A 21,452-nucleotide genomic window follows, 5' to 3' on the forward strand; every position below is an offset into this window, starting at 1 on the left:
GATGTAGATAATACATTTACATTTACAATGTAGAAACTTCTTCGCATTTGTTTTTTCATTGTGACGTGTCGAGGAAGTTTTGGTGTGATCTTGGATCTCATTTTTTTGGTGCTGCTAATTCTGTCTGCTCCCTTACCTTTAAAGATATCATTTGTTACTACGTTAATCCAGAAGATCGCGCTCTTGAACACCTGATGAATTTTATCGTCATTTACGCAAAATTCTTTATTCACAAACAAAAATTTGCTAATTCTGTACCTAAATTCGCTCCTTTTTTACTTGAACTAAATTCTCTGTTTAAATCTCTCTATTTGATCAATAACAAAAAAAAACAATAGATTACTGGACAATTATGAAAAATATTTCCCCGAAACCTCTGACTAACCCCTTATTAATGATTAATTTATTTTTTAAATTATTATTATTATCATTTTATTTTATGTATCTTATCATATTTTTCATCCTTGTTGTAACCATCTCTGACTTATTTTTATTTATTTATTCATTTTACTACTAGTATTATTATTTTATTATTTTCAAGCTATATTTTATAAATTACTGTATTATTGTACTGTCCCTTTGTACCTTTTGATGTGCTGTTACACAGGAACATATACCTTGTTGGTTTTGAAAATGTGTTCAATAAAAAACAAAAACAAACAAAAAAAAAACCACCCCTACCTGGGACCGGTAGAAGAGGCGGTGCAAGCTGTGGTTCATTTGCATTTAAAGGGACAGGCACTGAAATCAGCCGTTCTGAACAGGGCTGTTTTGAGAGGATGAAAAGAGCTGTGATGTTTGATCCTTGAGGTATTTTGACCAAAGCATGTCACAGATAGGTCTTTAAGACACTTGGGAGCTATTTTAATTTGTGGGAAATGGGGCAGAATATGTCTCCTTTAATAAGAGACCTCTGTTTTAATTAAGTGTATAGATCTTAATGGAAAAGTGGCTTGTGAAAGTTCAGGAAGGAGCTGACCAATAATATTTTGGGGCTGATCAGTTGGAGGCCTTGTTGCGGTGTAGTTTATTATCATTAATTACAGTAGTGTGTCTCAGTCAGGTCACCCAGCAGGTGTTTCAGCCTAACCCTCCAGAGTACAGTAAAGAAAGTGGGGCACACATTTCTCTGCACTTTATGAAACTATTCACAAAGTTCTCCTCACCGACGCGCAGCAGCTAATGTCTCTGGCAAAAAGTGCACTAATGCAACAAAACACTTCATTTCATAACAACTCTGCTCCCGCTGCCAGAGCACACTGACAACGGTCTTCTCCCAAAGAGAAAACGTTGTCCTATAAAACACTAACAACGCGGCAGCATTACAGAATGGATCGCTACTGTCAGTGGAGCTGCTGTTTGTTTATTTGGCATAAACCCAGATTCTCCTACAACACAAAAGGAGGACGTTTCTTTATTGCACGGCTTGTGCTGCCATGTTGCAGATAGTTATCTGGAATGCTGTAATATTTTTCGCAGGGATTCGGTTCTGAGATTTTGCACAAAATGAAACTAAAGTCATTCTTGCAATGAGATGTGAAACTGTAGGAATACATACTGTATTTATAACAGTCTTATCCAACCCCTGTGTTCTGTATTTGGCTACAAGTTCTCAGCTCCATCACACCTTCTGTTCTCTCTCCATCCCTACTGCAGTTCACCTGGGACCAAAACCTGTCCAGACATCCAGCACCGCTCTGCATTGCATTTTGTGATCTACAGTTTAATTCACACTGACTCCTGCAGCACTGTATCCAGCAGCTGGAAACAACGGTGTGAAGCTTTACTCTGTGTATGACCCTCGCTTTGCTCATCCAAGGCTTCGGCTCCATGAGTCCACTCCCCTGCTGATGTGTACACGCCGTCCACAACAATGAATGCGCGCGTATTTGCTCTAGCAGCTCTTTTCCTCCACAAGGGAGTTGTCACTGTCCTCTTGATTCTACAGCAGGCGCTGTTACATCTACAGTATCTTCGTTAAACTTGCAGTTTGCAAAGATTTTGTGCCTGATTTCAGGCGTTTCTAGTCTCTGTCGAGATGTTTATCATCTCTCGGTGCAGGATGTAGGGAGGATGTTGAAACGAGGGAAGGTAGATAGGTGCAGTTATGTAACTGTGAAGGTGTGCAGTCAGACAGCTCAGCATGAGAGAAGAGAGGTGATGAAAAGAGAAAGACAGACACGGAGCTGTTGGATGTGCAAAATGAGACAAAATATCCAAACTTTATAGCAGCTACACATCAACCTAAAATCCTCTGCTGCCTGTTCAACCACTGGCTCTGGGAGACTCTGTTTGGGCTCAGACACAGGACTCAGAGCAGATTCTACCCTGATGACTGTGTGTGGTTAGGATGTGTAGCACTGTGGACGACAGAGGGTGGACTGTGGCGGGCAGAGTGGCTCGGCACACTGACTCTGTATGAAAGGCCTCGCAGCTGTGGAACACACAACACTGCCTGTTGCCTCATCACATGTGGAGAGAACAGTCATGAGCCTGAACGTGACTTACAGCACAGATACATACACACTGAAGCAGAAAAACTACTTTATCACTCACTCAGTCACATTAGGACTACCTTGTGTCTGATGATCTTATCATAGCAATCTACCAGTTTCTCACAAATGGCAAAAATAACAGTTTTCTTGTGGCTTGTATAGAGTCTGATTGTATGATGGACTGTAATTAAATCCATTATCCAGTCTCTAATAACAGTCAGGGTCTATAATGGCAGAATGAAGCGACAAGGCCACAATAACAAGTACTTTAACTGCTCACTTGTTCAGTATATCGTACCATCAGTGCCACAACAGTCACGCCACGCTCTCTCCTTCATTTCTAAAACACAAATCCTGTCATTCATTCACTTTTTTTTATTTTACATCTATTCGTCCTCTAGTTTTTTGTCCTTTTGTTTCATCATTTTCAGTGTCAACAAAGAAGCTTGTCAGAGCTGAAAGTGACGTTCAGACGGATGAGCTGAATGAAGCTGCTGTGTGTGTGTGTGTGTGTGTGTGTGTGTTATCTGCCAGACAGTGCAGGCTGCAAGGCATCAATATGGGATCATCAGGTACCAATTGAAACACAAGGCTAGTTAAAGGGATGGTTCAACATTTTGGCAAATTGGCCCATTGCCATAATCCATATAGTTTTAGGAGTAGGTTTGTTATCTTTATTTGTCGGTGCAAGCTATTTTTAGAACGGCGGAGCAGAGCTGCGAGCTGTTCAGAGCTACGCTACGGAGGCTCATGGGATTTCTTGGTTTCCCTCATCAAACTCATCAAATACACAATCCAACAACTCCACAACGCTCTGGTGGACAAGTTGTGACCTGCACATTCACCACACTATGAGATAATAACAGAACGTTACCAGACAGAGTTGTTTTCGAGGTAAATTCATGCAAAACCACTGATGTGTGTTCCTGCCAGGGGCAGTTTTTTCGTCCATCAGTCTCTGCATTTCATTGTATTTGATGAGTTTGATGAGGGAAACCAAGAAATTCCATGAGCCTCCATAGCGTAGCTCTGAGCAGCTCACCGCTCTGCTCTGCCATTCTAAAAATAGCTTGCAACGACAAGGTAATGAACCTACTCCTACAACTATTGCGATTATGGCAAAGGGCCAATTTGCCAAAAATGTTGAACTATCCCTTTAAGTAATAGGGACTTAGCATGGCATACTGAACTGAACATTATTCACATCTTATATAATATTAGATGATAAGATTATTATCATTAAAAAATGATGAATGAAATGGCTGACCTAGACATGTGTACCTGAGGTTTATTAAAGGGGAAATTTGAATCCTAAGAAAGAACCACTTAATGCTGGACTTTAAGACCTGGTTCAGTTTTTTCTGGGTATGTAATAAAATCAGAGACCTCATCTGTCCCTGCAGATGATCTCTCATGCAGCACATTCACACGCTGCCAGTGCCACAGCTGCGCGGGGCAGCTGCAACAGGCGTCGAAGAGTTTGCTTTGACCTTTCAAATCAGTGCAGGAATCAGAAGCACACAACGCTGCGCGGCCGGGTGTGTCACACATGCAGAGAGACTTACTGTTCATTCACCACAAAGATGCAGTTGTCTTGGGAGGGGACGCCTGACACCGGGTGCTTACAGGTCACCTTCCGCTCATTGTGACTGCAGGGAGAAGACAGAGAGGGAGACGGGAGAGGGAGAGACAGAGCATTAAATCGGTGGAGATACACTTTAAGTCCAAATAAAATCAGCTGGAAAAACACAACATCTGCATCTTAAGCCTTTGAAAAACTAAATCAGATCTGTGTAAATGATCAGCACTGCAGCTCAGAGTCACACTAGAAACACACTCACTTCACACACCTGACACACCTGGAGCAGTGGGTGGTGCTAAACTTCAGCATGATGTCCACGGTAGGGTTTACAGGATTTAGAGGAAAGAACGGAAGTTGTTGCAGGTGACAGGCATCTGCTGTCACCTTCCAAAATAAAAGAACCCAGAGAAAATCCTCCAAAGAACTGTATCCAGACCAGCCATCAGCAGACTGGAGAGTGAGAGAGAGACTACAGCAGCACAACACCCTCTCTCTCTCTCTCTCTCTCTTGCTCTGCCTCTGTGCCGCTTCCTGCAGCCATTCCTCCTCTTTTCTCTTTCTCTTGTTTTTCTTCCTTCATCACCTCCTCTCTTCCCTGCTTTCGTCATCATTCTGTCTTTAAGTTTCAGCTCTTTCTTCACCTCTTCTCACACTTCTAGACACAGACATGCTGTTATATATTAATAAAACCTCTGAGGGAAAATATAAAGATGAATTTTCAAAACTTCTTAATTGTGAGGAAAAAAGTAGCTGAATTGAAAAAGAGGAAAAATCTCTAAATATTGTACTGTTAAAACAAAACTATTACTACATTTAGCTATCACTAATGAATATCATATCTCATCATTCTGTCTTTAAATGGTAAATTAATTAAATAATACTGGAATTAGTCAAATTAAACTACACTTGATTTATATATAATAGTATATAGATAGTATAAATATTTCAAGGTCTCAGCCAAAGAGCTGCAGCAAGAGCTCTGATTGGCCAGCTCTTAAAATGTTATTAATATTCTAATAAATATAGCATATCAATATCAGTTAATTAACACAGAAAAACACAGAAGCATAGAAAGAGTCCTTCAATTATTTTGCTGACACAAGTTATGACTCGTCTCTATTGTTTTTCTGGACTTTCTTCATTTTAATGTTATTTCCCCTTTAATTCACACTTTCAGAAATTTTCTCATGTTCTTCCCCACTCCTCCATCCCTCCCTTCCCTCATCTCCTCTCACCTACTTGTTTCCCCCTCTCGCCTCCTCTGTCTTTTTCCCCCCACAGTGTCTCCTTCTTCCCTTCCTCTCTCCTCTGCTGTTTCTCTCTCAGTCACATGCTGCCTCGCAAGAAAACTGCTGACTGCTTTACCTCCTTCACTCTTACAAAACAGGTTCTGTTATCCACCATGAGACAATGATAATGAAGTTTGGAAGAAACTTTGGAATGCACACACACACACACACGCACGCACGCACGCACGCACGCACGCACGAACACAAACACACAAACTGTCTGTCTTCTTGGGTTTAGATGAAAAAATAAGCCTGGAGTGTTTTTTTACACTTAATTACAAATGTGGCCTTTTAGTCTGATTCAAGTCTTTGATTTATGAATTATAAACACAATTACGTGATTGCATTCAAAAAGAAAATGGCTGCCACAAGCAAATTAATTAATTTCACTGTGTGCATAGCTCCACACATTTAACACATATTTCTGCAGCAGCTTTTTCAAATTAACCAACTGGGAGCAGTAAGAAGCAGAACGCTGTATCTTCTGATCCAGTCCAGACTGTGGGCTGCTTTTAATTAATCATACAAAATCAAAAGTAAACTTTATCATAAAATTATTCATGTGTAGCATGTACCACAAAGTGCTCTGCTTTAAAGCAAACATTAGGATATATTTACAATAAAAGTGAAAAAATTGGATGAAAGAGTGTTAGAAGGTTTTCTTAGAGGGCCCAAAAATAAAGATCAAATATATATCTTTTTTGATTATAAAGTAGGTCTAGGTTCTATATCAATACTGTGAAAGAATCAAAGCCTCAGTCCACAGAGAAATGCACACAGCCTGTATTCAGAAACTAAGCCTTAAAACCAGCTGTTAGGACTTCTGTAACTTTGTGATGTCACAACAAAGCAGTCACCAAGCCCCACCAAACAGCCTTTTACATTTGGTTTCTCTGAGTGTTAACCTGAAATGTTTTATTTATTTATTTTTTATATAAAACTCCGGAAACAGTCAGCCAATCAGAAGAGAGGCCCAGATCCACTCATCTGATTGGCTGTTGTTAGAGCTCCATAGAGAAGCCTGAGAGAGGAGACGTAAAACTACACCGAGATGGTTTCTTCTCATGGATCAACAATTCAAATAAAGCACCGAGAAAGGTTTTGATGTTGCTACAAGCCAACAAAAAATAGAGATAAAAGTTGTGAGGAAGTGAGCGTCACAGCGGGGGGCTGAAAGAGAGCACAGCATGAATGAAGTGAGAAAGCCTCCACACACACTGTGGATTCCCCGCTGCTTCAGTTCCAGCAGTGTCAGCATGTTGTTGTTCCCAGGCTGATCTTCTCCATGTCAGCCCCTCCAGTGTCAAACTCTGTGCTTGATTTGGAAACCTCCATTGTGCATGTCAAGCCAATCAAGCTTCTTGTTGAACCAGCTGCATAATTTCGACTTTCATTTTTTTTTTTTTACGCCCCACTCGCTTCACAACAATATTCAATCACAAAACTGTCAAGTAATTAGAATAAAGCTGCAGCAGAAAAGTTGGATCATCTCCAGTTTCTATGCTCCTCTGATTGCACAGCATCTGCACTCAGTTTATTAGGAACACCTAGCTCAAACTAATGCAGTGTCATGCCACAACAACAATAATAGGGGAGCGCCGGGTCGATTGATACACTTTTCAGTTAAACGTCTTTTTCAAAGATGACGTTATGTACACAAACATTTTCATCATGTGATCAACAACTCACATGTGTATTCTCTGAGTTACAAGTGTAATTTAACACATATGTTGGATGATCGTGCTGTTTTATAACTTTGAACGTAAGTTGACAGTTGTCTCAAACGCCCCACCTACAGGTGGGGGTATGCAGGTCATTTGAAACACAGAGGAGGGACGGTTGAAACAGCATCTTTTAAACAGAAACTACTGTCATTACTCTCGTTTTTATGAAGCATATCGGACAACATACTAGTGTACTCGTCATTGCCAAAATGTCACATAATTTCTCACAATATAAATAGGTCAAACAAATATTTTTGTTCCGTGCGTAATTGTCAAGATCTGCATTTCGATTAAACTCACCTTTCTTCATTGTACGACTGCATTTTCATTTCATTTACTTATTTCCCTGTCCTAAGTCATGTTTATGGATACACAGTTGAACATACTGTCATTTTACCCTCTGCATTTTTCCCTCACTTTGCTGAATATCTGTTGATTCATGTCATAAACACGTTTTGTTCATTAAAAATATGTGGTGTTTATTAAAAATACATGTTGTTCATTCAAATCGGTTGTTGTTCATTGCAAAACAGTTATTAATTTGGTGATTTATACAGATATTGATCGCGCAATGTGACCACAATTACTACGCACGGTGGCGTGAGGGACATTTGAAACAGCTGTATCAATCGTCCCTCCAGCGACTACTGACACTTCAACCTGTTTTGCCTCTAAACTTCAAAACTATGACATTGCATACATTAGGACCTGTTTATGTACGAATTCATCTGTTGTTAGGTCATATTATTGTTGCATGAAACACACAATACAACTTTTAATCACAAAGAAAAAAAAACAGTTTGAGATGTGTCGTTTCAACTGTCAGGGCTGTTGAAATGTGCTGTATTATACAGGTAGGGGTTTCTATTATTTTGTCCATTCTGTTCATATCATAGGAGAATAATACTAAATCACAGAAATACCTCTGTATAATGCAATATTAATATCACCGAGGTGGGAAGACCTCGCTCTGACACCTGAGTGAGAATCCTTAAATAAACTCGGCGGGCTCTCTCGGGGGGTCAGCATGTGTTGGCAGCAGATGGAGGCTGAGTGTGTACACTGTTTTCACACCCACATCTGGGGATGCCAGATGTGCAGAAGCTGTAGGGGAGTGAGGGATGGAGGGATGGAGGGAGGGGTAAGGGGCTTCTCTTGGCTCAAACGTAGCCAGCTGTGCAGCACCATGCCTGGGACTGCTCCGTCCTACACACTACAACACTACAGCCGGAGGGTGGATAGACACAAACGAGAGAAAACTCAATCTACCAGCGCACTCCCCATTATTCTTCCTCTGTGTCAAGCGCACACACGCACTTTTGACTCCAAATAATAAAGAACATCAGTCACATCCTTGTGATACTGCGGCTCGTGTGTGTTTTTTTTCTTATTCAAAAAGTGAAACATGAGTGAAGTTGAAGGAAACAGAGGCGCATCAGCCTCCAATAACAAGACAGCACGGCAGCGTATCATCCAAAAAATGACAAGCCGGTGAATAAACCATCACGGCAGCTTTCATCTCTGACTTAAAGCGGCATTTGGAAAAACCGGCGGCGTCATTACGCGCAGTTTCAGGTACACAGCGAGACAAATCACAGCTGGGCGTCGAGGAAGTGGACCGAGCCGATTGCCCGAGACAATTCAAACTTCAGTCACATCGCTGCTGTTGCTGCTGCCTCCTCCTCCTCTCCCACACAGCTCCACCAGACAGACAAGATTGGCTGAGTCACCTTGAGCCATCAAAGGCGCAGGTTCATTGATTCTGTTCATTCATCCCGTAAACCCCGGGCAGATACTAAAACATGGGCGGCAGCGGCGGGGAAAAGTGAAATGCTTGATGTAGTCGTTTAACATCTGATAAAACTGTGATTTTTAAAATATCGCTTTAAATATGGATGGTGATGATCACCTCCAGTGCACAGCTGATCCTGACTGTGGTAGTTTAGTTTATAAGACATGTGATGGATACTGTGGACGGCTCATATCCCCTGCCAGACCTCTCCTCATTCACCAGGCGGAAAAAACTACAAAAACAAAACACAAACCGAAAGCAGCCATCTGTGGCTTATTCTTATCATCCTAACCTTTTAATGAAGGGATTAAAGGGGCAGTTTGACTTTTATTTGCTTTCTTTCTGAGGCTGAGCTGAGACAAAGGAGATCACATTCTTGTCTGGGAGAAGCTGAGGAAACTGGTGTAGCATTATTAGTATTGAAGGAGGCTATACAGTATGATTCTCTATAATATACTCTAAAATCATGTTACAGCATTGTATTTCAATAGGGTCTCTCCTTCTAACTAATGAAAGTCGCTATTCTTTCTGTCCTGGTTGATTTTTTAAACACTTCCGGAGAATCAATTAAACCAGAGGAGGAGCATGTCTTCTTGTTTACAGTGGAGCCAAACAATGGTGGACTGAAAGCTACTATAATTATAGAGGATAGCTACTGTCCACGTGTTAAAAAACAAGACCATACATGTAGGTAGTTTGTTCAGCAGCTAATTAGACCAATAATAATTAAGATGACACCTAGTGGAAATAGCAGTTATGACAGGAGCAGAGGGAGAAGTGCTGCGAAGCGTGAAAGTCCATGTAGGAGGATGTTGAGGTGGTTGACCAAAGACATTGATGCAGGAAAGAGAGGTTCGATTCTCACGAGTCATATTTTTGCACATTAATCCAACATGAATGTGTCACCAAAAATATGATCAAACCAGATACTTCTTAATTCCACTTTTCTTTGTTAATTCATAAGCTCAGTGAGTGAGAAGCTTCATAGACCTTCATAGCAAATTCAAATTCAGGAGGGTAATAAAAGAGAGAGAAGAAAGTGAAGAGGCACAGTGAAGCAGAAAGAGAGAAAGAGGAGGTAGGAGGTGAGACGTAAACTGAAAACGAGGAGGGCCAAGACAGAAAAACCAGCAGATAAATAGAATAAACAAAGGGACCAGAGCCAGTTCAGAGCCACATCCTGCTGAGGAGACCAGCACGTCCATGATGGATGTGAGGAGGGAGTGAAGGAGTGGGCGAAGGAGGGTAACAATGACCGAAGTGGTCTATTCACAAGAAAGTAAGGAGAAAGTGAACGTGTTGAAAGTAAAAAAAAAAAAAAAAAGTAAAATGTCCCTCCATTTTTAATTTCACAGGTATTAAATGAAGCTTCAAATGCATTTTAGCCCTCAGGCTCAGAATTACTCAGATCTGATGTGTTTGTACTTGAGAGAGCCGCAGCAGTTCTGGTCTCATTATATTAACTTTTTAATAGGTATTGTGACCAGAGGATGGGATGGACTGGATATTTCACTGTGTGGAAATAAACTTGCCAGAAGTTGCTGAAGTTTCACAGTGACCTCAAGCACATCTTTGACCTTTCTATATCTATATCTATATATACAGTATCTCTCTCTAGAGTACTGTTTCTTTTTTCTAAATTTCTACAATATCTGCACACTGGCTAAACTGGCTAAAACGACTGTAATATGGCTAAGACTCAGTAACAGCTGTGGTGAAGGCAAAAGTCTGTTAAAAAGGTGAATTCCTCAAATACTGAGCTGCAATTTCAACATTGAACACGTTTCTCTCTCTTGAATGCTGTCACTGACCTCACACTGCTAGAATGTCACACGTCCTGTACTGGCAGGGAAACGCAAGTGAATATAATTCCTACGCCATTTTCTCCATCACGCATTTAGCAAAGCAAATCAGTTGTGTTAAAGGCATATTTTTTGGAGGACTTTTCAATCCACAGTAAAAAGGTCTTTCCAATCCTACTGGTACGATGTAGTTAGAGACTTTAAGAGCAGCCATGTAAGCTGCAGAGACTTGGACAATATAATATGCTAAAATACCCTGGAAATCCATATTAACATGAGTAACAGTGGAAATGTCAAAGCCATTAGATGGTGTCAACAGATGAGGATGTCGCCCTTTCAGCCCTGTACACACTGAGAGTTGTCCCTCACTTATAAGTGGATTTAGATTATAAATGTCTGACAAATGAGTGGATGAGTAAATGTAAAATGAGAAAAAAATTAAATAAGAAGCGGAAGCTTCTCGAAGCTCCTCTTCCCGGTTTGTCAAATTTGGACGAACTGGGAAGAGGAGCTTCCGCTACAAACAAGCTTGAAAAATAGACTTGTTTCATTTTTTTCGGAACAATTTCGCATTTTGGGGCTTCAATACAAGACGAACATTACATACGAGCAGCATGGAGGTATTTGGATGTTTTTTGGTGTGTCTTTTTGTTACGAAGACAGTTGGTATCCATTTACAACCGTTATATGGACATGCACTGCTACGCCGAGACCCCCTGTAACTCAGAGAAGCCACGGAGGACTCTGGAACTTCTCCCAGCCCTTAGTCCACATGAGGGTGAGTAGATAATGAGTGCAATTTCAATTTTGGGTGAACTATCCCTTTAAAGTAAAAGACGAGCAGGTCTGTCTATTGTGTCGATGGGATTATCAAAGTTTAAAAGCTTCTCCTGCTGTACGTCCCAGCATGCAATACACATTTCAAAACCTCAACATCTAAATGGTGGAGCAAAAATCTCCCTGCACACACCGTTACTAATGACGCAGTGCAGGTTTGACACGCGCACGCACACGCACGCTCACATGCACATGTAAAACATAGCATCTTTAAACAATAGCTCAGCTAATTCTGTCCATGTGAAATGTCAGGTAATGTTTAATGTCATTAGTCCTCAGTGTGGACAAACGTGCTTTGCTTAAATGCCATGTGAAAAAGCCACCCTGTGGTCAGATGACTGTGTGTGTGTGTGTGTGTGTGTGTGTGTGTGTGTGTGTGTGTGTGTGTGTGTGTGTGTGTGTGTGTGTGGCGGCCATGCAGCCAGCCTGGCCACAGCCCGCCTCCTCTCCTCTCCTCTCCTCCCTGCAGAGTGGCTGCCATTCACCGTCTCCCCCTCTGGCCAGGCCACTAACCTTTCAGAAAGGCCACCGGCGCTGGCAGCCCTCCTCCACCCTTTCCCTTTCATGCTCCCTCCATTTCTTTTCTTCCAGCCCCCCTCCCCTCTCCTCCCCTCCTCACCCTCATATCTTTCTTCTCGCTGCCCCCTCCCCGACCCTTTCCCTCTCATTTTCTCCCGTACCTTCTCATTTAGCTCTCAATCTGTTTGCTCACCGTTCAGCCGCTGCTCTCTGTGCCCTCTGACCTTTCAGCCCTGCATCTCCTCCTCTCTCTGCAGTGGAGCAGAGATCAACACCATCAAATAATCAAATGCTAAATGCGAGAGCTGCTGCAACCTACAGGCCCTCTGAGACTCTTTATTCTACATGGTCTTTTCTTATCAAAAGGTTTTTGTTTCACTGGCCACACACAGATATGTGACCAGTGAGAAGCCTCCCATGTTGTAAGTGACATTGGCCACATGGCTGTGTGGATGTGATGGTTTTGGAGCCAGTGTTTGCAACTTAAAATCAGCTTTTTCTCCACTCTGTTTTTGTTGAATATAAGATAAGATGCAAACAAAACAATCTCAAGCAAGGAAGTCAGCGATTTGGAGATAGATTAGATTCGACAGCTGGCTGTTGCCACATTTTTTTGGGGTCAGATGCAATCACAGATATTTCAGTCTTTATTTGTTGATGTTGTGAAGTTAATTAACACTTAGGATGTGAATGTCAATCGAACCCTTTTCCATTGCCTTTAAAAGTCCCATGTTAGTGAGTGTTAGCAGATTTTTTGACCAGTGGCTTAACAGCATTTTCTTTTCCATTAGCTGGGTAATTATTCAGTCTGGGGCAGGAAAGATGGCATAAATTACTTTAATTATTCAGTCATCAAAATTGTTGTTATTTCCCACCACTTAATAAACAAAGACACGTGCTTGTTCATCCTCAGCACCGCATATACAAACTAAATGTTCCTTCACTGAATAACAGAAGCCATTTCAGTTAAAAACTTCATCTTTACTTGACAGCACTGCATTGATAATCAAGGGTGGAAATGTGGCAGCCATTTTGGATGGAGCGGGCAACCACGGCTAAATCTGTGTGTTTGATCTTTCCCAACCTGAACACTTTCACACCTTTTTTTTCTTGTTCTAACAGACAAAACAAGAAACCTGACGTGTGATTTGCATTTGTAATGTCCAACAAATGTGACCGTTTAGACCAGCTGTGCCTCAGCATGAGAAACCACACCAACTTCTTCCTTAGACTCTCTCTGTCTCTTTCTCTCCTCAACTAGAAATAAACCACGTTGAAAAAGTGTTTACCCCCAATTTAATGTGGTATGACAACCTCACCTGATGAGCCCGCTGAGCTCCAATCAGGTGTGTTCTTTCACCGAAGTGAATGTGGTAATGGTTGGAAAACATATGACAGTGACTCAGGTTTTGCACCATTTCATCTTAAGTAGCGTAATCACGATGTCTTCCTCGTCAAGTGTGAAGAGCAATTCAGATGTTTACCGATGCTATGTCATCATAGAAACTGTCAGAAATGAAGTGATCAACTCCCAAGGTCTTAGCTCCTCAAACACAAACATTTACCAAAAACACTGTAATAACACTGTAGACAAGAGTCAGATGAACATGTTACCTTGTAAAGTTACAGGAGATATGGTCAGAGTTTCAGCGTTGAATAATGGCCAGAGAGTCACAGGACATTATGATGTCATAATGAGGTTAACCTTTGACCATTTGGATAAAAAATATCATCACTTCATTTCATTCTTGTAGATATTTGTGTTAAATCCTGTCATATTAAAATTAAATGAATACGATTTTGTGAGTTGAAGCCATAAACATGTTTTGTGAGGTCACAGTGACCTTGACCGTTCACCAATGTGTTCCAATCAGTTTAAGGGCCAGTTTGTGCCAAACATAATGAACTCACAAAGCATTCCTCAAATACTGCAGAACATGAACAGAACAAATTCCCTTAAGTTGGTTTTGAAATTATTACATTCAAGAAGGTAAACTCATGTTTTGTGAAGCCGGTGTGACCTTTGACCTTTAATCACTGCCACAAAAAACATAAATCAGTTCCTCCCTGAGTCATAATGATTATTTGTACCAAATTTGAAGATGTTCACTCAAGTTGTTACGAAGATTTTGTGTTAAAGGGACAACAAGGAGTTTCGATAAATATATCGTTTTGTCTCGTTATTTTGTTATTATTAGTAGTGGTGGAAATGCTGGGCGAGCCGACCAGCGTTTCCTTACTTTCGGTTTCGTGGCGAGTCATGAGAATAATGCCGCCGAATCGCCGTTTATGGTCGGAACTACGACGGTATATGATCGTCTTCCAACCTCTGACTTTAATTCTTGGTGAATGAAAACATGAGTCTGTCTTGCGCCAGTCAAAGAATTTCACTGTGCGCGCGGAGGCTCATACATGTAGTGTGAAAACGCTTTGCTTTTCCAAAACTCCTCGTTGTCCCTTTAAAAAGAATGGGATGGATGGAAAGACAACCCGAGAAAATGATGCCTCCAGCCCCGTCTGTGAGTGTGCAAGATATATGAACCACACTTTAATCCAATTAATTTGAATCTTCTCAACAAATCCTTTCAGAAATCTCCACAATATTGTAGACCACTACCCAAAAGCTCCATGAGCGAGATTCTAAGGTTGAAGCAGATCACAGGTCTAACTGTCTGAATCTGAGTTGCCAGCATGTGAAGTAAGTGATGATGGATGGCACTGGAGACTAAATGTCTTGATGTGTAAAATGACATAGCACAGCAGAGGCTGACAGAGGGAGAGGTGAGAGTGATGGATAACCGTGTCTGACAAACGAGAGCCGAGGGTGACAAACTGAAATTCAACAAAGTATATCTTGAATGTGGCGAGCGGGCGCTGACGCTGAAGGATGACGGCTGAGACTGACCAACAACAAGATGCAGCTGAGAAAGTGGAGATAAAAGTGATAAAGCTGAAAGTGGTGAAGTGAAGCTGAAGCTGATGGATGTGGAGTTCAGCTTCTAATGATGATGATGACAGCGGAGCCAACACACAGCTGCTGTCAGAGAGTGGACTCAGGCCAGCAGTTGTGTTTCCTTTTCTGCTTAGTTAAGATCATTGCCGCCTGGTGGGGCTGGCTGCTGCTGCTGTGGATGGAGACCTTTAGCCTCATTATCATGCTCAATAGATTTTGTGAATTATGGATTATTTTTAGATTGCAGAGGTTTTTAGGCCGTTCCTGTTTGAGAACAGCAAATGAACAGCGACCACAATAGACCCCTTCACAGATTGTAAACATCCGGGTGGGCGGGGCTTAGCTGGAGGCAAAACATCTTCAACGCCGTAGCTTGTAAACGCTGGTTAGCATGTTTTAACGGACTGTTTTTTCAAGAATGGGCGAGGAAAAGTCATATTTTAGTGAATATGTTAGTACACCCACCCTCGGAGACCGTGAGTGTTATTTTAAAAAGTTGACTCCAGACCGTCATATGTACCATAAATTCTCAAATAAAAGCTAAGTCTCAAACAGACGCCGGGCCGGGTCTATCTCTATTTTCTGCTACAATAGTTCTTGTAAATGTACTAAACCTCTGAAAGCCCATGATCGCCTGTTTGAGCAGTTTCTAAGCTGCTTCAGTCCTGCTACAGTTCTCAAAGACCCGACCTCGGTCAGATCCGCAGGTGTTGAAGCCTGGACCCGATGCGGCCCCGGACTCACGTCACGAGCATTAACTCTAGACCGGACCGCGGCAAAAAAAAAAAAGAAAGAAAGAAAAAAGAAGCCGGTGGTCCGCCAATCCGAGCTATTAAATGTTTTCAACCTGAACCCGGTACGTCCGGCCGTGTTGTTCGGTCCGGCCTGTTGAGACCTCGGACTGACACAAGGAGAGAGCCGGGGGCTATACAGTCTGTGGGCGGAGTACACGTTTATTTACAAGAAGTTTAATCGGTGCTTGTAAATGAATGCTGCGCTGGATCCGACTCTTTCCTTCTATTCTTACTCTTTTAAACAGAACCTATTATATATTTTCCATGTTTGCTGAGCATAACATTTGTTCAAAATTAATTTAAAACCTGTCCCGTACACAGTAGACGCCTGTCTAAACAGATGCTGGGTCTATACCTCCTCTGACTGTTTCTTTACTTCCCCGAGTTGTTGAACTTCTCCCATCACTGCTCTTGGAAACTACCAACTTGGCTCGTGCTGCTCCACTCAAACAAAGCTGATCACACTCACAGCCTGCAACAAGCCAAAGGTCTTTTCTTACACCCAGACACAGCGTTAAAGCTAATCTGCTTTGTTACTCAGTCAGGAACCATTTTCTGTCTCATATTATGACTAGAGAAAGACTCTTCAGCAGCTTAGCTAAGAGACACGCTGTGCTGGACGTCTGTTTGCCTGTCATGTACACAGGAGACTGGTCCACAGAGGCAGGAGCAGCTTCTGGATTTTTAAGAGGCAAGACGGGGATCAAATATAAAACAGTACATGGTTGAAATACACTATGAACAGATCTTAGTATCATCTGTAACATAATTGTTCTCATGCATTTGATGATTGATTAAATGATTGTGTCCATTTGACAGCATCACAATCTTACTAGTTTCATGGGGGGTGGGTCAGAATATAGACCTAACCTAATATAACTTAAAATGAGAAAATCTTGTCCTTCTGTTAGCAAGTCCTCTTCCTCAAAGTGCTCCATTTGCTGCTGCCATGTTTCTACGGTATCCTAAAAAGGGACAGCCCAACCCCACTGGCAACCCAACTCCAAAACGCTCTGGTGGACAAGTTGTGACCTGCACATTCACCACACTATGAGATAATAATGGAACATTACGAGATGGAGTTGTTTTCGAGGCAAATGCAGGGACTGTTTGCCGAAAAAGTGCAGTTTTGCATGAATTTACTTCTAAAACAACTCTGTCTCGTAACGTTCTGTTATTATCTCATAGCGTGGTGAATGTGCAGGTCACAAGAACGTTGTGGAGTTGTTGGATTGTGTATTTGATGAGTTTGATGAGGAAAAGAAATCCCATTAGCCTCTGTAGCGTAGCTCTGAGCAGCTCGCAACTCTGCTCCACCGTTCTAAAAATAGCTTGCACCGACAATTAAAGGTAACGAACCTACTCCTAAAACTATAGGGATTATGGCAATGGGCCAATTTGCTTAAATGTTGAACTATCCCTGACAAATGACTTGTCCTGTAAAAGTCAAACTGCTCACTTGTGATGTAAAGTCAGAGGGAGGCGTCATAGCAACAGGAGACTCACAGGTGTAATTAATATCATTAATTACAGCAGCTCATGCTAGGGTGCAGTTCACTTCAATACTAAATGGAAATAAACCAACTAGACCACTGTTTGCTCGCTGGCCGACAGAGCAGAGACACTGCTTTTGTTCATGTTTGACATTATCACATGATTCAGATATCGCTAATACCGTAAAACACCAAATAAGGGCCCGGGCGTTTATTTGCTTAAATCGCTCAAATCAACCGGCGTTTATTAGGGACCTGCGTTTATTAGGGACCTGCGTTTATTAATAGTGTTCAACCTGGACCTCGTTCTGGGGAAAGAGGCTTCACTCCGTGGCGGCAGGCGGCGGTGGAATGATACGTGCGTTTCTCAAGGCATTACTGTAAATACGGCCAGGGCGGACTCGTTCTCTCTCTCGCTGACCTCCGCGGTCCTGGCCCGCACAGGTACCAGGAGACCGAGACCCCCGTCATGTCGGTCCTCCGCCCTTACTGATCCGCCGCAAGTTGCAAAAACCCCGCGGACGCCCAGTCTCTCCACTCCTCTCCCTCACTTCAGCACCTGTGTTGGCACGCACCACCGTCCTTTTTTTATTTATTTTTTTTTGATTGAATGAATGAAGTAGGCCTATAACTAATAATAATGCAACGTATAGCCTAACTAAATACGCGTATGAGTAATCAGAGAACAGTTGGCTGTTTACGCTACTTTTAAGAGGAGTAAAGTCATTTAAAACGAGGAGCGAGCCGAGCCGAGCCGACACTGTGCAGCCCTGGACAGGTGCTGAAGTGCGGCTGAGAGGAGTGGACAGACCGGGCAGGAGCAACCAGCCCAGAGGCGTCTCATCGGTCCTCGGCCGTCTTTAATGTCACGAGACACCCGCTATATGTTTGACCCGCCGTTTATTTGGGATGGGCGTTTAATATAAAAAATATTTTGCTACACCCGGCGGTTAATTGGGACCGGCGGCAATTTGGGACTCGGCCATTATTTGAAGTTTTAAGGTATGTGCTTTTAGCTAGCTTAGCCTGCGTCTTTAGTCAACTGTCACTTTTTTATGTCCTAGGAAACACTTGCTATCTGTAATGCATGCCAAAAATGGTCTGCAGGAGGTGATTGGTTTTGTGAAAGGAATTGAATTCAGGGGAAACAGCTCACCTGACTCGATCGTGAGTGGCCTAAATACACTCGACAAGCTTTTAAACCAATTTAAACACTACTTGAACTTCATCATCAGTGGATTTTTAACAGCACCGTGGTTTGAAGCAGCTGAATTTCAGAGCTGTATCGACTGCTAAAGCTCCTATCATCTGTTTGATCTGGCAAAATGTCAATTTCTCACAACATTTTTTGGTTTAATTATGATCCCACTACATTTCTTAGACTTCAAAAACATTAAAGCAGACTGACCTTGGCTCTAAATAAACATCTGCTATCGTCATATGAAAATCCGTCTGAACAAGCAGTAATGAACTGAGTAGCAAGTGTAGGCTACACAAGTGCACATGCTGAGCCTCTTAGTGTTTCTCACAAATAACCTTGAGTTATGTAACAGACAACAACAACCGCCGAGGGCTGGAGCCACACAAAGCACATCACTCATATTGCTATCACCCTCCTGTACCGGTTCCCATGTTGCTATTGGTAACTGTGACAGATGGCTGATGGGATTGCGATTGTGATGAAGGTCCCTGGTGTTAAGGCGGAAAGGGAGGATTCCAGCGAAGAGACGATGCAAAGAGAGAGGAAATTTGTGAGGAGCAGAAGCCACCTCTTTCTACACCTATCATCATCCTCATCCTCATCATCATGCTGCAGTTACCCTCGACGCCCACGGCTGCTCAGTGCATAGAGAGGCCAGTGATAACGTCTTTCTCCTCTAGCCGAGACAAAAAAAGAGTTTACGCTTTTGCAGCTTTACATTTCTAGTGTTTGTCTGTTGAGCGATTTACAGTGTCGGAGGGGAAGATTGAAGACCTGAGATTAATTATCCATCACTGTGAGGATGTGTTGAGCTCAGTGTGAGCACTTAGCTGATACATTAGGCAGAAATACAAAGTACTTAAACCATGCTGATGTCAGGGGCAACTGCAGACTCATACTGCTCATGTTTATGATATATTAAAAGGTGTGCAACATTTGAGCTTATATCTATTAATACCACTCTCCATTTCTTTTAAAAATACAATCGTGAAATAAAAAGAAAAAAAACCCAATGTTTCATCACATTTTCAGCAAGTCCATTGATCAGTGTTCAGGATTGATGGAGTAATCATGGAGGCTGTAAAAAGTTAGAAATGAGTATGGAATGTCGATAAAATTTGGAAAGCAACATATCAATGGTATTTAGCATATAAATTAGAAAACCATAAAATATCGAGTTGAACATTTACACACAAAAGCATCCAACAATCTAATATAATTCAATAAGTGGTCACCAGAGTTATACAGTATGAGGTGAATTATAATTGCACTATCATGTACAATATTTAGCACATATTACAAGACTCTTTCTTGAAAGTTCTTACAAGGTTTCCAGATTTTTGGTTTCAAGATAAAAAGTATTTGTATTTAGAATGGGACTGATCTAATTGTGCACCACTGGAACCGATTTTGACGAACCGACTGCATGAGAGAAGAAAAAAGAGGGTGCTGCTCAGTCCAGTGGAGCTAACTTCCCCCACACACATGCCAACTTTTGATCGAAATGGTCACGAACCGTAAATATTGAACATGTTTAATATTTACGATTAAAGCAGATATCAGTGGCACGGCCGTTTCGGCTAATGCTGTGTTCAAGGCAGGCTTTTGAAACCGTAAGTTACAGCTTCAAGTCACAACTACGACTTGGTAGCGTTCCAGGTAACCCGTAGCTCGTGTTTTTACCGTCCTGTTGTCTGTGAAAGTTCCCTATAACGGCCACTCGTAACTTCCGACCCGTGAACTCGTACCAGATCGAACTGGTATGACTTCACAGGAAGGAAAAACACAAAGTACGAGTTTCCTTGAACACACCATGAGTTAGCAGCCCCCGCCCTTGTCAGGCATCAATTGGTCCTCGTGCTACGTCACCACATTCACGCGCATCCCTTGGCTGCACACACAGCCCTTCATGCCGTTCTCTCCCCTCATTGGATAACACTTGTATCCCACAAGGAAAATTTTCTCCTCGGGTTACAGCAGAGCAGAGTGACGGAGAGACTCGTGTTTAGGCTGAAATACTTCATGTAAGTGATTGCTGACGGAAAATAGGACTATTTAGGACTTATATTAACAAAAACATTCCACTGATATCTGCTTTAAGAGGCGATTGCCAGGAGAATTTAAATCTTAAAACACCATACACTACAGGAGAATCTCATAAGATAATCTAAAGAGCCTAAGATAATAGGCCGATTTTTGTCTTTGTCGGAAGTTGGGAAAATCGGGGCAAAATCAGCCGGATTATCTTTATGTGTGTGGTAGGCATTAGGTATTAGTGTGTTGGCATTAATTATACAGCCAAGACGGGTTCTATATAGAATATATCTGGCTGGCTGCTACAGTATAACATTGATGTGACACTTTTTAAAATATTTTAATATTTGTGCTTGCTGCATGTGACTTGAATTCAAGTCAAGAGGGTTAAGTCCAAGTAGAGTCTCGAGTCTTTGGCATCAAGTCCCAAGTGAGTCCAAGTCTTTTTTTGATTTGGTCAAGCAAGTCTTAAGTCATCAAAATCGGGACTCGAGTCTAAGTCAAGTCTCAAGTCTCGAGTGAGTGACTGACTAGTATTGTAGATTTCATTTAAATGCAGCTGTCAGCCCATTGAAGGTGACTTTGCAGCTTCATTATCCTGGGTTCACTGAATCTTCTTTCTCTCTGCAGCAGGTGAGGGACAGTGTAGCTGTCAGAAACCCTACACTGATGATCCTCCCATGATTACACTCAGAAGACAATGACATGAATAACACATGACACTTCACCGTGTTGACTGAAACAAACATCCCATCCCTGGAGCCGACAGCTTGTGTTTACGGCCCGACCGTTGGACTTCTTTTTAGTGATGTCACATGGTTCCCACATCTCAGCTATCACAGCCTTGATGGGAACAATGTTATTATTAGAAATAAGAATGAAAGCTATAAATCATAAATGTAACAGCTGTTTTCCTTGAAGAGGGATGTGCGTTTAA

General features: G+C 41.9%; 1 protein-coding gene across 20 annotated transcripts in view; it reads right to left on the bottom strand.

The window, feature by feature from the left end:
• The window catches only part of LOC146963083 (pleckstrin homology domain-containing family A member 5-like), a 263,786-nt gene that overhangs the window by 75,405 nt on the left and 166,929 nt on the right, over nt 1-21,452 (bottom strand). For 16 of the 20 annotated variants that reach the window (XM_085769247.1, XM_085769261.1, XM_085769263.1 and 13 more), the window contains exon 4: nt 4,061-4,144. In XM_085769247.1, the coding sequence (XP_085625373.1) occupies nt 4,061-4,144 (84 nt within the window). Of the gene's footprint in view, nt 1-4,060; nt 4,145-4,345; nt 4,402-21,452 lie in introns of those variants that run through there. The other 4 variants (XM_085769260.1, XM_085769255.1, XM_085769259.1 and 1 more) reach the window with 2 other exon arrangements.

This window comes from Trachurus japonicus, chromosome 23 (genome assembly GCF_045865225.1).
Source record: "Trachurus japonicus isolate A0001 chromosome 23, Traja_1.0".
Taxonomy (NCBI): Eukaryota; Metazoa; Chordata; class Actinopteri; order Carangiformes; family Carangidae; genus Trachurus; species Trachurus japonicus.